Consider the following 12,348-nt stretch of genomic DNA (forward strand, 5'->3'; position numbering starts at 1 on the left):
CTATACGAATAACAAAATCGATATATCACCCTGTTCGCAAATGATTTACGATGTATATTTATTTATTTTATAGCGGAAATTGTGGCCGAATGTACTTCCAACAGCGATTGCGCGGGTAACGCTGCCTGTGTAAACAACTTATGCATCAATCCTTGCAATTGCGGTCCGAACGCCAAGTGCAACGTCGTAGATCATTATCCATCCTGTGTCTGTCCGCCTGGTTATTCTGGAAATCCTCAACTAGGTTGCTTCAAATGTAAGTTAACAAATTCTGAAAAAAAATTCGATCTAATTAAGCTTCTCAATTTCACAAAATTCCATAAAATTTATAGGAAAATAATCCAATTAATTGAGCTTCGCAACTTTACAAAATCTTTTTTTTCTTCAGTGGACTGTGAATCGGACAGTGAATGCAACAGCGCAGCAACGTGCTACAATGGTCAATGCGTGAATCCTTGCATCCTGGAGAACAAGTGTGCGATAAACGCAGAATGTTACGGCCAAAACCATCGAGCCATTTGTCGTTGCGGTCCAGGTTATCTAGGCAATCCGGAAGTGCATTGTGAAAGAGTGGAGTGCAGCGCTGACCACGATTGTCCTCGAAATTTAGCCTGCGACAGCGGACGCTGCGTTAATCCTTGTCTAGAAGATTCACCATGTGCTCAAAACGCAATCTGCTACGTTCAGGACCACGTGGCCACCTGCCGTTGTCCAGAGAATATTCCTGCTGGAAATCCATATTCCTATTGTACACATCATCCCACGACAACATTCGACGAACCAGAATGTAGAATCGATATTGATTGCGCTGACAAATTGGTGTGCATTAAAAATAAGTGTATCGACCCCTGTCCAGTGATCAAACCATGTCTGCAGAATGCACGTTGCAACGTTTTGGACACTGTGCCCGTGAGGACCATGACGTGCACGTGTCCCGAAGGTTGGACCACTGACATTGACGGCGTTTGTAGACCAAGTAAGTAACTCCAAGGTTAAAATCACAGACTTTCTTGGTTTAACTTTGCATTTTTCTACAAATATCTTATTTTCCAGTTCAAATAGCAATAATCGGCACTTGCACGACGAACGACGAGTGCAGCGACACAGAGTCCTGCATCAACAGACAATGCAGGAAACCTTGTAACTGCGGTACCAACGCTGCGTGCACCGTACGAAACCACAAACCGATCTGCTCTTGCGAAGAAGGCTACCAAGGAAACCCGGATATCGCTTGCTATTCCGTAGAGTGCACGCGCGACAGCGAATGTGCTCTAGACAAGAGTTGCGTGAACAACAACTGCGTGAATCCTTGCCTGATCTCCGATAATTGTGGAGTGAACGCAGAATGCTTCCCCAACAACCATAAAGCCGACTGTCGATGCCGTAACGGTTATCATGGAAATCCTTTGGATCGATGCAGAGTAATCGGTTGCTACAGCAATGGCGACTGTCCTGGAGACCATTCCTGTATCAATATGCAGTGCATCAATCCTTGCGTTCATAGCAATCCTTGCTCGTCTAGAGCCGAATGCAGAGTCTTTAATCATCTACCCATTTGTCGTTGCCCACCTCATCACACAGGCAATCCTTACATCGCTTGTAAACCGGAAGAAAGACCAGAGTGTAAAGAGGACAGTGATTGTCCTAATTTGTTGGCCTGCTTTGATAATAAATGCCAGAATCCTTGCACTGTCGTGCAACCCTGCAGCGATCCATCAGAATGCAAAGTCCTTCCGACGTCCCCGGTTCGAACGATGGTCTGTGTGTGTCCTAGTGGATACGTGAGCAGCGGCAGCGGAACTTGTAGACCCACGAAACCGATTTTGGAGATTGAATGTACTAACGATAGCGACTGTCCTTCAGAAAAGTCCTGTGTTAACGCGGTGTGCAAGAATCCTTGTGCCTGCGGCCCCAATGCGAAGTGTAGCGTTGCAAATCACAAACCAATTTGCTCTTGTGTTCTGGGATACGATGGAAATCCTGACTTGGCTTGCACTAAAGGTAAGACTGTGCTTCTGTTATTAACCATTTTTCTCGGAGGCGAAAGATGTCGATTTTGGAAAGATTAAGCTGTAAAGACAGAAAGCTGTTCTATTATCATATACATATAGACTGCGGATGTTTATGTAAAATCAGATTTTTATGAATGAAACCTAAATATTGGAACCTAAGTAGAGGTTTATCTTATAAAAATTTGATAAAAATTTAACTTTTTAAGACAAATTTGTCTGAAAATCAATGTAATTTAATTTTCAGTCGCCGGATGCCGCACAGATGGTGACTGCAGCGGATCACACGCGTGTGTCCAGCACAACTGTGTTCCAGTCTGTTCTCCATTAATCACCACCTGCGGAAAAGACGCTCAGTGCAATGGTATCAACCACAAAGCTATCTGCGAGTGTCCACCAGGATATGGAGGCAATCCTAGAGTTTCCTGTGTCCTTCTTGGTTGCAAGAGTAACTCTGATTGTCCCACGAACAAAGCTTGCATTAACGAGCGCTGCGAGAATCCTTGTGGGATAAATCCTTGCACCGGAAACATGGATTGCAACGTCTATAACCATGTAGTCGAGTGTGCTTGTCCTCCCGGTTACATCGGAGATACTAAAGTGGGATGTACTAAACGTAAGAGTGATTCGATTTTTATAATACTATAGGTATTACGTTTTTGTTATTTTTTCTTATCGTTGTTTTTTAATACTCAGTGACAGAGAAATGTAAGGCGGATAACGAATGTCCATCTCAGACCGCCTGCTTCAATGGCGAGTGCATCAATCCTTGCGTGAAGATCGAACCTTGTGGAATAAACGCGGATTGTAAAGTACTCGACACGTCTCCTGTAAGAACTATGATCTGTGAATGCATTCCCGGATATAGAGGAAACGCAGTCGTCCGCTGTGACAAAAGTAATTTCTTGCTTTGCAAAAATGATCGAACAATTTATAAAATGGTTTTTAAACGAATCTGCTTTATCTTACAGCCAACGTATGTCCAGTAGCAAAGGGTCAAATTGTCGATGAGTATGGCAATTGTGTATGTCCACCTGGATCAGCTAAGGATGAAACAGAAGTTTGTATACCGTGTAGGAAACAATCTGGAATGATCATTAATGATGAAGGATACTGTGTGTGTGCTTTGGAAAACGGTATGATCATCGATGAATATGGTCGCTGCGTGTGTCCGATTCATCATGGATACAGACTGGACGCGAATGGATATTGCAAATTAGGTATGAAAAGAATGTTATATAATAAATATTATTTTGATAAGTATTCCTGCTTACCTAAATTTTGTTTAATTAATGAAACGTATTTGTAGTTGACATAATCGAGTGCAAACACGACGATGACTGTGCTGATAACAGATTCTGCGATAAAACCAGCCAAACATGTGAAGATCCTTGTTCAACTCAATTATGTGGTCTTTATGCACTGTGTAATGCAACTCGTCATCAAGCTATTTGCATATGCATCAATGGTTATATTGGAAATGCTTATACTCAATGCTGTAAGCAATTGTTCTTACGAGAGACTCCTATTGTTGTCATATTTGTTATTCAAATTATTAATAAGATCTTCCCTTGTTAGATGACAAGAACCGATGGCGAACCGATTTCCCCAGACCAGAGATGGTTGTTAGCTGTTTGTCGGATGGAGTGCAAGTCGAAATACATCTTCACGATCAGGAATTCGATGGTGTTCTATATGTCAAAGGTCACAGCAAAGATGAGCAGTGCAGGAGGGTTGTCTCCATTCCAGCAGAAACTATGCACAAAACCGAGATATTCAAGGTGGCGTTTGGAAATTGCGGACTGATACACGTAAACGTAAGTTATTCTTATATAAATTTATTAATTGTATTACCAGTATATATATTATTTTTATTATATTCTTTGTTTCAAAATGTTATATGTACAAAATGATTATTTTCAGGGACAAGCAAGTTTCGTACTGGTCATACAAAAGCATCCGAAATTGATGACATACAAGACTCAAGCATACCATATCAAATGCATATACCAAACTGGAGAACAAAACGTTACCCTGGGTTTCAATGTCTCCATGTTAACTACAGCTGGCACCATTGCTAACACTGGTCCTCCGCCAGTCTGTCTGATGAAGATCGTTACTCAAAGCGGAAATGAAATAAACTCTGCTGAAATTGGAGATAATTTGATGTTGCAAGTCGAAGTTCAGCCTTCCAGTAAGTATATGGCTTATAATTAAAGAAAAGAAAACGTGAACCTTATATTTCTTATAATTATATAATAATTTTATCATTTTAGCTATTTATGGTGGATTTGCCCGAAATTGTGTGGCCAAAACGATGGAAGATAATTTGGAGAACGAGTACATTGTAACAGATGAGAATGGCTGCGCGACGGATCCGACGATATTCGGAGAATGGGAACAGGATCCTGAAACTCAGACGTTAATGGCCAGCTTCAATGCTTTTAAATTCCCAAGCAGTGACAATATTCGATTCCAGTGCAATATCCGTGTGTGCTTTGGACGTTGTCAACCCGTGAGTATCCTTCTACTATTAATATTACTGTCTACTATATAATATTAAGCTTTTAATTAAGATATTAAAATATTATTATGACCCTTTTAGGTCAATTGTCGAGGATACAACGCGTTCGGTCGTCGCCGTCGAGACGTGAGTTCCGAGACAAATGATACGTCTTTAAGCATCACGGACAGCTTTGAAGGACAACTTAGAGAAGAAATAACGATCCAGTCGAATCTGATATTCACTCTGGAGAGGAGAGAAGAGAGGTTTACAGCAGATCCAGCTGAGAGTAAGTCCATATCCTTTTTCTTCTTCAGTTAGGGAAGTATCTTAATTTCTAGAAAAGGTCAATTCTGACTCTTGCAGCTTGTTCAGTTGACTTTTCACCTTGTCGCTTTAACGCTGAACGACAATTAAAATATACTTTATTATTACAATACAATCTTTTTTTCCTGTTTCAGTCACCTCAGCTCAAAGAGTAGAAGATATTTGCGTTTCTACGGTCGGCTTTGTGATAGCACTAGTAATTACAGCACTCTTGGCACTAGTCGCTGTAGCTATTGCTGTGTCGTGCTGGCTAATGGCGTATCGTCGTCAGCCAAAGACTGCTGGACCACTGCCACACCCACCAGAGTTCCCAAATCCACTGTTCACTACTGAGTCCGTAGCTGAACCGTCTCCTGATTATCACCTATCATAAGTACTCTAGGATAATTATTTTTTTGTAACGTAATTTTATAATTCTCAATGGAATGCAGTACAGACCACATCACATTTTTTTTTCTCGCTGGTCGGTCTTGTATTTCTTTCAACGACTCCTCCAGTGACTAGACTCTTCCGTTATCTTCCTCTCGGGGATTCATACCGAGCGTGTTGTACGTTCATTGTTACATACGAGTACCCTGAATCAAGTTATACATAAATATACATAGATAGTTAGATCAGAGCGCGTGCGAGAGAGAAACGTTTACTATTTATGGTGATGGTTAGCTTCCATTATCTACACAATAGAACTTTGTCTTCCGACGTATTCTCTTGTCTTCTGTACCTTTGCTCTTCTCTTCCTGTAGTCACTGGAGGATTTGTTAAGCATGATACAGCGAATTTAATTCCCGTGTAAAGTCGAACGAATTAGTCTAATATAGCTTTCTTACTTCGTGCGTAGGTAACTGTACATTTTATCTAATAAAATGCTAATGTAATATTTTTAAAATAATCTTGTTCATTATACCATATTCCTTAATACCTACTCAGTCTGGAAAACAGATGAAAACGAACACATCGAAACGTGTAAGTAACAAGCTGTTCAAAAATCGCCATACATTTTTATTCCAATTATATATTTCTGCTAAATATACATAATTTACAAAAAATGTACGATATCTAATACATATATATGTATACGTATGAGTTCAGTTCATACGTTTTTTAATAAATAGATGTAATATTAACAATCGTAATACTGTTAAATGATTCTAATCATTTTTAAACTCAATAATTTAATTATAATTAACATTCGATTTGAGAATAACAATTTGGCGTGAGTGTTTATAACAAGTGATTGAATTTTAAGCGTTAGACATTTATTAAAAGATAGAGTATTTGAAATGAAAATATGAAAGAAAAACACACGTTATCTAATGTTTTAGTCTTGAAAATGCTTATAGTATCAAAACATTTGCGTTGTTAAGTCGTTTTGTGTGTTCAGTTGTAGCGTGGTACTGAACTGTATGTTTAAGAATCATTTTCAATATATTTATTTATAACTTTATTTGCGCATAAGACCGTCGTGTAGTTTAATTATCCTTTGATAACTGCAATTGGCCTTAATTTTATACATTTCCGGGAAATACCTGCAGCATGGCACGTATCCACAACATCTGTCACATTTTTGTAAGACTCCGGTGCTTCTTCCATAACTAACTTAGGCGAAGCGACTCTAATCGATATTCCTTGTCGTTCTAATTTTTCTAATACATCTGTGTAGTCCAAGTTTCTGCGTGACTTGGCTCTAGATAAAGCTCGACCCTAAAGGCAATTTTGATTTAATTTAGGTATCATTGGATAATTTTATAAATAAAAAACGTTCAGAAATACTTACTGCTCCATGACACGTGGATCCAAATGTTTCTTTCATAGCTTGATCAGTTCCAGTAAGAACGTAGCTACAAGTTCCCATAGTACCACCAATTAAAACAGGTTGACCTGTTAATTGATAGTCTACAGGAATGAGAGGATGGTGAGGTGGAAATGCTCTTGTAGATCCCTATGAACAATATAGTAATTATGTAAACATCCTTCAATATAGTTAGTAGCAATTTACTTTCATTTCATTTACCTTCCTATGCACTAGAAGGGTTTTCTGTTTTCCGTCGACCATATGTTCTTCTATTTTTGCAATATTATGGGAGACATCATATATAACATGCATGTCTAAATCATCGGGAGATTGTCGGAACTGTTTGGCAAATGCTTGTCGACTGAGGAATGTCATAGAGCTTCTATTGACCCATGCAAAATTAGCAGCTGCAGCCATAGCTTTTAGATAATCTTGACCTTCTTGAGATTTTATATGAGCGCAAGCTAACTGCCTATCGTTAGTTTCGATATTGTCTCGTTTCATGGCTTTTTCCATTTGTACAAGTGCATCTGTACTACATAAAAAATTTAATATACACTGCTTTCTAAAAATGGATTTATTACGTATCTATTACCAGTTGCAACTTGGTGTCCAAATCCTCTGCTACCAGAATGAATCATCACACAAATTTGACCCTTTTCTTCAATACCCATTTTACATGCTGCCCATTTGTCGTAAATTTGATCTACTACTTGAATCTCTGCATAGTGGTTTCCTGCACCTAATGTTCCTAGCTGTAAAATAAATTGTTGTAGTAAGCAAGAATTCTTAAATATTTATTTCTATAAATTCTCCTAATACCTTACCTGTGGAAGCCCACGTTTCTTAGCCCTCATTGATACCTTAGAAGAATCTGCATTAAGCATTCTACCATATTCTTCGCAATGTTCTTTATCCTCTGCCCAAATATAACCTTCTCTGAGAGACCAATCCATTCCCATTTCTAAGGCTTCTTCTAAATCACGTGCGTTCATGGGTATGATTCCTTTTGAACCAACACCAACAGGAATGTGATCAAACATGCTCTGGGCAAGTTGTTCCTAAAAACAACTACTGGTTTATTTTTTTTTCCTATGACATAATTTCGTTAAAACATAACTGATAGAAAATAATACCTTCACAGGTAAAACATCCTCTTCGAACAAGTTAGTTCTTAATAGACGTACTCCACAATTTATGTCAAATCCGACTCCACCAGGTGATACTATAGATTTTGGGTCATTCATATCAAATGCTGCCATGTTACCAATTGCAAAACCATATCCAGAATGTACATCAGGCAATCCAACGGACTTCCAAACAATACCAGGAAGAGCAGCAACATTGGCAATCTGTTTCATACCTGGGAGAAACCCACCCACTGCTCCTGGTCTGCATGCATTTTTTAACTCATCAAACATTAACCGTTCTAACGTGTTATTTACATAAAAAACACCTTCAACCTATGAATAAAGAAATATTTAATACAAATGAGAAGATAAAATACGATTAACAAATTACCTTCATATTAGGTTGAAAACCCTTCTTTATCCTCCAACATGTTTCAGTTATCTTTTCTAAGTATTTTAATTCTTCTTGATACTGCCTAACTACCATTTTTTATTATAATAAAGTACTTTTTAAAAATATATTAATTATCTCTAATTTGGAGTACAGATTATATTTTACGATGAAATATGATTTCTTATAATTGTTTAGAGATAATATCTTTCAATTAATATTATAAAGAACTAACACTATAGAACCGAACACACTTTTTTTATATTTATTATCGATTATAAATACAAAATTTTTATTGACAGATTAATGTAACGATATAAGCAAGCAAAATCGTGCAACCGGGTAAAATGATTGCGCCATATAAATCTAACGATGTCAGTGTCGCAAACTTATATAGTTTCTAGAAAATTGGTATCCCTTCCCTTATTTAAAATTCATTTTCAACAGTACACATTTAATATATGAGTAACTAGATTCCTAATCTTTGTATTTTTATGCAATATGAACTTTCTGACATGATTTTGATAATCTAAAAGGAAATAATAATAAAGATATTATAAGAAGATATTATATTATAAGAAGTATAAAAACGAATTACTGTTAATAAGAAAGAAATATCTTATTCTTATTTTGAATTATACAACGTTCTTATACGGTGTTCTTATATAGTATTAACGAGGAAATATTAATCGGAAATGTTGGTATCATATGTGATCTGAATACAGAACAAAACATACATAAGTACGTATGTGAAGTGCAAAAATGGCTAATCGTGTGGCATTAAGACAAGTAAAACCAATTTTGTCACTAAGTCCTATAGATGCTCATAGAAGAGTAATAACATTATATAAAACATGGTATCGCCAAATTCCATTTATCTGTAAGTACTTTAATCATTGTATGTTTTTGAAAATCATGAAGATGTGTTGTTACCTAACCTAAATATTTAAAATAGTATATGGATATATGTATTTCAAATTTATTCCTTTTTTGTACAAAATAGATTGTATTAATTTTCGTCCTAGTTTATTCGAACTTCACTAAAAATAATTTACAATCTGTTATTATTTCCATTACAAAATTGTCAGATTTATATATTTGTGTATGTATAACTAATTTACTTTATAGTGTCAAACTATGATGTTCCGGTAACAAAAGAAGATTGTATCTTAAAGTTACGGGAAGAATTTAAACGTCATGCCAATGTAAAGGATATAAGAGTAATCGATATGTTACTTATTAAGGTAAGCCTAATATGTATCCTGTTTATTTCATATATACTGCAACAGATATATTAATAACTATATTATATTAGGGACAAATGGAACTTCAAGAAACTTGCGCTCAATGGAAACCAGCTGCAATATTAATGAATTATTGGAAAGTAACTCAGGAACCAAAGCCAAAGGACTTCTTATCCAAGTTCATTTCAGGTCATGATTAAAATATTTAATTGTACAATATATAAGTTATTGTAGTGTAATTAAATGTATACAATTTTTAAGCTATATAAAAAGAATGTATATGATATTTCAGTATGTAATATTGTTATTATTTGAGAAGTAAATATGTTAGAAAGGAAAAAACGTATTTTTCTACTAAAAATTGGAGTTATACAACATTTCAAAAGATGAATCTTTAATCAGCTCTTACAGAAGATAATATTTCTTTTAATTTACATTTTATTTTTACATCTATATATTATTATTCACTTATATACATTTGACAAGATGATATATTACTAAGCACCTTAGGTACAATCTAGTTCACTTTTCACAGCCATACGGATAATTTGCTTTCCTTCAGTGAACAAGTATCGAAATTGTACATACATACATATATATACATACATACATATGTTTGAAACGAGTGTATTCGAACTTGCGTAAATGTACATTTTCAACTATGCACGTTCTTCTTTCTGTTTGTATTAGAATGGGAATCATTTGTGCTACGTCGAGACAGACTCTTTTACATGATTTCTGTACTTGTGTATACTTTGGTTAGAATCATTTTTATAAGTCATTCTAGTTTTATTATATTCTCGGATTAAAAATTTTAACAGATAAATCTCGTACTATGTAAAAAAAACGTGTTTGTCGCCAATATAAAGCGTACTTTAATACAAGTCATAAAATATCTAGGTATTAAAAATATACACGGTCGGTAACTTTTATACCCACACATTCCACATATCTATACGCTAAAAAAATGGCAACAATACATCATGCTTATGACTCATAAATGTAAGAATGTTTTTGTGCACTCATACGTTTTATAGTAGAAGATTCCATGTTCGAATTCCCTTCATTCTTTCTCTCGACTACAAAATCAATTTTCTATCAAACTATACTTTCACGTTCCGACTGTATATCGTAACCTGCTATTACACCCCTTCTTAAGGAAACATCGCTGTTGCGTAATCCATTGCTATTGAATAGATTTACCAACCAACTTCTGATCGAATTTCTTGCGGAAGATTTTTTATCAGGCACACTGTCTGTACTAGGAACGGATACCACTTGATCGAGAGAACGCCAACGTTTAACAGGCATAATTTCTCCCATACAACCACTCTCATCTCCTAGTAATGGTGTCTCTGCTTCGTTCGGCGACTCGTCCGTATGGGGCACTATTATTACATTACCATTCGGATAGTTGTTATTCAACACTTTCTCAGAAATATTCGTCTTCGAGTTAGTCCGTGTGCACTTTTCACAATTCTCTAGCGATCGAAAACTTTTCTTCGGTTCCTTCCAAGAGAAATTCGGCGACTCGAACCTCTTATTATAGAGCTCCAATGGGAAAGGGTCTAACGAACGTGACTCCCGTATTATCGTTTGGAACGGATAATCGCTCGTAGAGGACGACGAGGCAATCGTCGACAGAACTCTTGCATTTTTCCTAAATTTCGGCCTCGTGTCGATAAAGAAATCATCGAGTGCTATCTTAATGTTAGCCGCCCGATTTTCAACTTCTTCTTGCAACGCAACGTTATCTAGCGTTGTCTTCGATATGTTATCGGTCAAATACAGAGGAAATCGGTCTAATTTCCGAGAGTTAAGAGGTTTAGGGACTGGACTGGATCCTCCGTACTGAGACGAGGAGTCATCCGGCGTTGGTCTTGGAACGCTCGACTGTCTGCGACTGCCAGCTCCTAGACCACCTAGCAACGAAGCCTGTCGAGAATCTGAATTTAATTTCGGACTTCTTCTTGGTCTACAAAAGAGTGGTGGAAGATCACCGACGTCAACCTAATTAACATAAAAATCAAGATTATATGACATTGATCTAACAATCTTATTATATTGATTTTTATACAAACCTCTCGTTTTTGAATGGCCTTTTCAGTAGCTCCGATGAGCCAATAAGTTTTTACTTCTCCCTTTCCTTTCATGTAAACCAACCCACGTTCTTCGATTATGTAGCCACCGACCTTATCCAAAGCATCTTTGCACTGCTCGCTTATGTGAATACGCAACGGTTCGCCGTTTGATTCCATACGCGAAGCTGTATTTACGGTATCCCCGAATAAGCAATATCTAGGCATCGTTAAACCAACAACACCAGCCACTACAGGACCTGTAATATTTGTTACGTATATTTATGTCATTTTTATCGCGTTTAATATTTTTTCCCAAGGTACGATACCTGTGTGAATTCCAATGCGTAATTTAAGAGTGTCTTGAGGCCTGTGAGCTATGGTGTGATGTTTCACAGCGTTAAGTAGTTCTAGGGACATCGATGCAATTTCTCCGGCATGTCTGTTTCCATTTTTTATTGGCAAACCAGAAACCTGATAAAAGCGATGTATCGTAGAATTATATAGAATAAAAAAATGTATAGAATTTATAAAAAAAATTTACTTACCACCATATAGGCATCGCCGATCGTTTCCACCTTATATACATCATATCCTTTGATTATGCGGTCAAACAAAGTGTACAAGTCGTTCAGGAAGTTTACGACCTGAAAAACGAAGAAATTATAATAGTAGTCATACAAAGATATATATCTTGTTTCCTTAAAGATTAGTTTAATTGAAAAACATACCTGGAAAGGCGTGCTTTCCGCTGACATTGCAGTGAATCCAACGATATCGCTGAAGTATATAGTAACCAAGTCAAAAGCTTCAGGTTCCACACCGATTCCATTTGTCAAGCAATTTGCAACGGGTCTGTAAGAAACAGACGTGG

General features: G+C 36.8%; 4 protein-coding genes across 7 annotated transcripts in view; 2 read left to right on the top strand and 2 right to left on the bottom strand.

The window, feature by feature from the left end:
* LOC117235539 overlaps nt 1-5,728 on the top strand; it is a 115,134-nt gene extending 109,406 nt beyond the window's left edge. Inside the window, 12 exon segments of the mRNA XM_033497671.1 lie at nt 74-256; nt 389-976; nt 1,054-2,001; nt 2,257-2,625; nt 2,706-2,906; nt 2,981-3,229; nt 3,319-3,507; nt 3,588-3,826; nt 3,933-4,203; nt 4,286-4,524; nt 4,615-4,801; nt 4,974-5,728. Coding sequence (XP_033353562.1) covers nt 74-256; nt 389-976; nt 1,054-2,001; nt 2,257-2,625; nt 2,706-2,906; nt 2,981-3,229; nt 3,319-3,507; nt 3,588-3,826; nt 3,933-4,203; nt 4,286-4,524; nt 4,615-4,801; nt 4,974-5,212 — 3,902 coding nt within the window. The 3' untranslated portion in view covers nt 5,213-5,728.
* A 345-nt stretch (nt 5,729-6,073) lies between these two features.
* LOC117235536 (tRNA-splicing ligase RtcB homolog) lies at nt 6,074-8,502 on the bottom strand. The gene is made up of 7 exons (XM_033497669.1): nt 8,153-8,502; nt 7,768-8,094; nt 7,459-7,692; nt 7,227-7,386; nt 6,851-7,161; nt 6,614-6,778; nt 6,074-6,540 (listed from the first exon to the last, which is right to left on the bottom strand). Exons 1-7 carry the CDS (start codon nt 8,246-8,248, stop codon nt 6,313-6,315), a joined length of 1,521 nt encoding a protein of 506 aa, XP_033353560.1. The 5' UTR covers nt 8,249-8,502; the 3' UTR covers nt 6,074-6,312.
* A 352-nt stretch (nt 8,503-8,854) lies between these two features.
* LOC117235538 (NADH dehydrogenase [ubiquinone] 1 alpha subcomplex subunit 6) lies at nt 8,855-9,738 on the top strand. The gene is made up of 3 exons (XM_033497670.1): nt 8,855-9,032; nt 9,281-9,396; nt 9,468-9,738. Exons 1-3 carry the CDS (start codon nt 8,915-8,917, stop codon nt 9,594-9,596), a joined length of 363 nt encoding a protein of 120 aa, XP_033353561.1. The 5' UTR covers nt 8,855-8,914; the 3' UTR covers nt 9,597-9,738.
* A 35-nt stretch (nt 9,739-9,773) lies between these two features.
* LOC117235535 (receptor-type guanylate cyclase Gyc76C-like) overlaps nt 9,774-12,348 on the bottom strand; it is a 100,565-nt gene continuing 97,990 nt past the window's right edge. For 3 of the 4 annotated variants that reach the window (XM_033497665.1, XM_033497668.1, XM_033497666.1), the window contains 5 exons: nt 12,206-12,329; nt 12,023-12,121; nt 11,804-11,948; nt 11,478-11,734; nt 10,495-11,406 (listed from right to left, as the gene is read on the bottom strand). In XM_033497665.1, the coding sequence (XP_033353556.1) occupies nt 10,495-11,406; nt 11,478-11,734; nt 11,804-11,948; nt 12,023-12,121; nt 12,206-12,329 (1,537 nt within the window). Of the gene's footprint in view, nt 11,407-11,477; nt 11,735-11,803; nt 11,949-12,022; nt 12,122-12,205; nt 12,330-12,348 lie in introns of all 4 variants that reach the window. The other variant, XM_033497667.1, reaches the window with a different exon arrangement.

This window comes from Bombus vosnesenskii, unplaced genomic scaffold (genome assembly GCF_011952255.1).
Source record: "Bombus vosnesenskii isolate JDL3184/JDL3185 unplaced genomic scaffold, Bvos_JDL3184-5_v1.1 scf7180000013316, whole genome shotgun sequence".
Classification (NCBI taxonomy): domain Eukaryota; kingdom Metazoa; phylum Arthropoda; class Insecta; order Hymenoptera; family Apidae; genus Bombus; species Bombus vosnesenskii.

Excerpts from the sequence above, each read along its gene's own strand:
- LOC117235536 (XM_033497669.1), bottom strand. The coding sequence starts at position 8,248 with ATGGTAGTTAGGCAGTATCAAGAAGAATTAAAATACTTAGAAAAGATA. Across the intron at positions 8,095-8,152 it reads GTTTTCAACCTAATATGAAG|GTTGAAGGTGTTTTTTATGT; the intron begins GTAATTTGTTAA and ends CTTTATTCATAG. Across the intron at positions 6,779-6,850 it reads CCCTTCTAGTGCATAGGAAG|GGATCTACAAGAGCATTTCC; the intron begins GTAAATGAAATG and ends TATTGTTCATAG.
- LOC117235538 (XM_033497670.1), top strand. The coding sequence starts at position 8,915 with ATGGCTAATCGTGTGGCATTAAGACAAGTAAAACCAATTTTGTCACTA. Across the intron at positions 9,033-9,280 it reads TCGCCAAATTCCATTTATCT|TGTCAAACTATGATGTTCCG; the intron begins GTAAGTACTTTA and ends TTTACTTTATAG. Across the intron at positions 9,397-9,467 it reads TCGATATGTTACTTATTAAG|GGACAAATGGAACTTCAAGA; the intron begins GTAAGCCTAATA and ends ATATTATATTAG.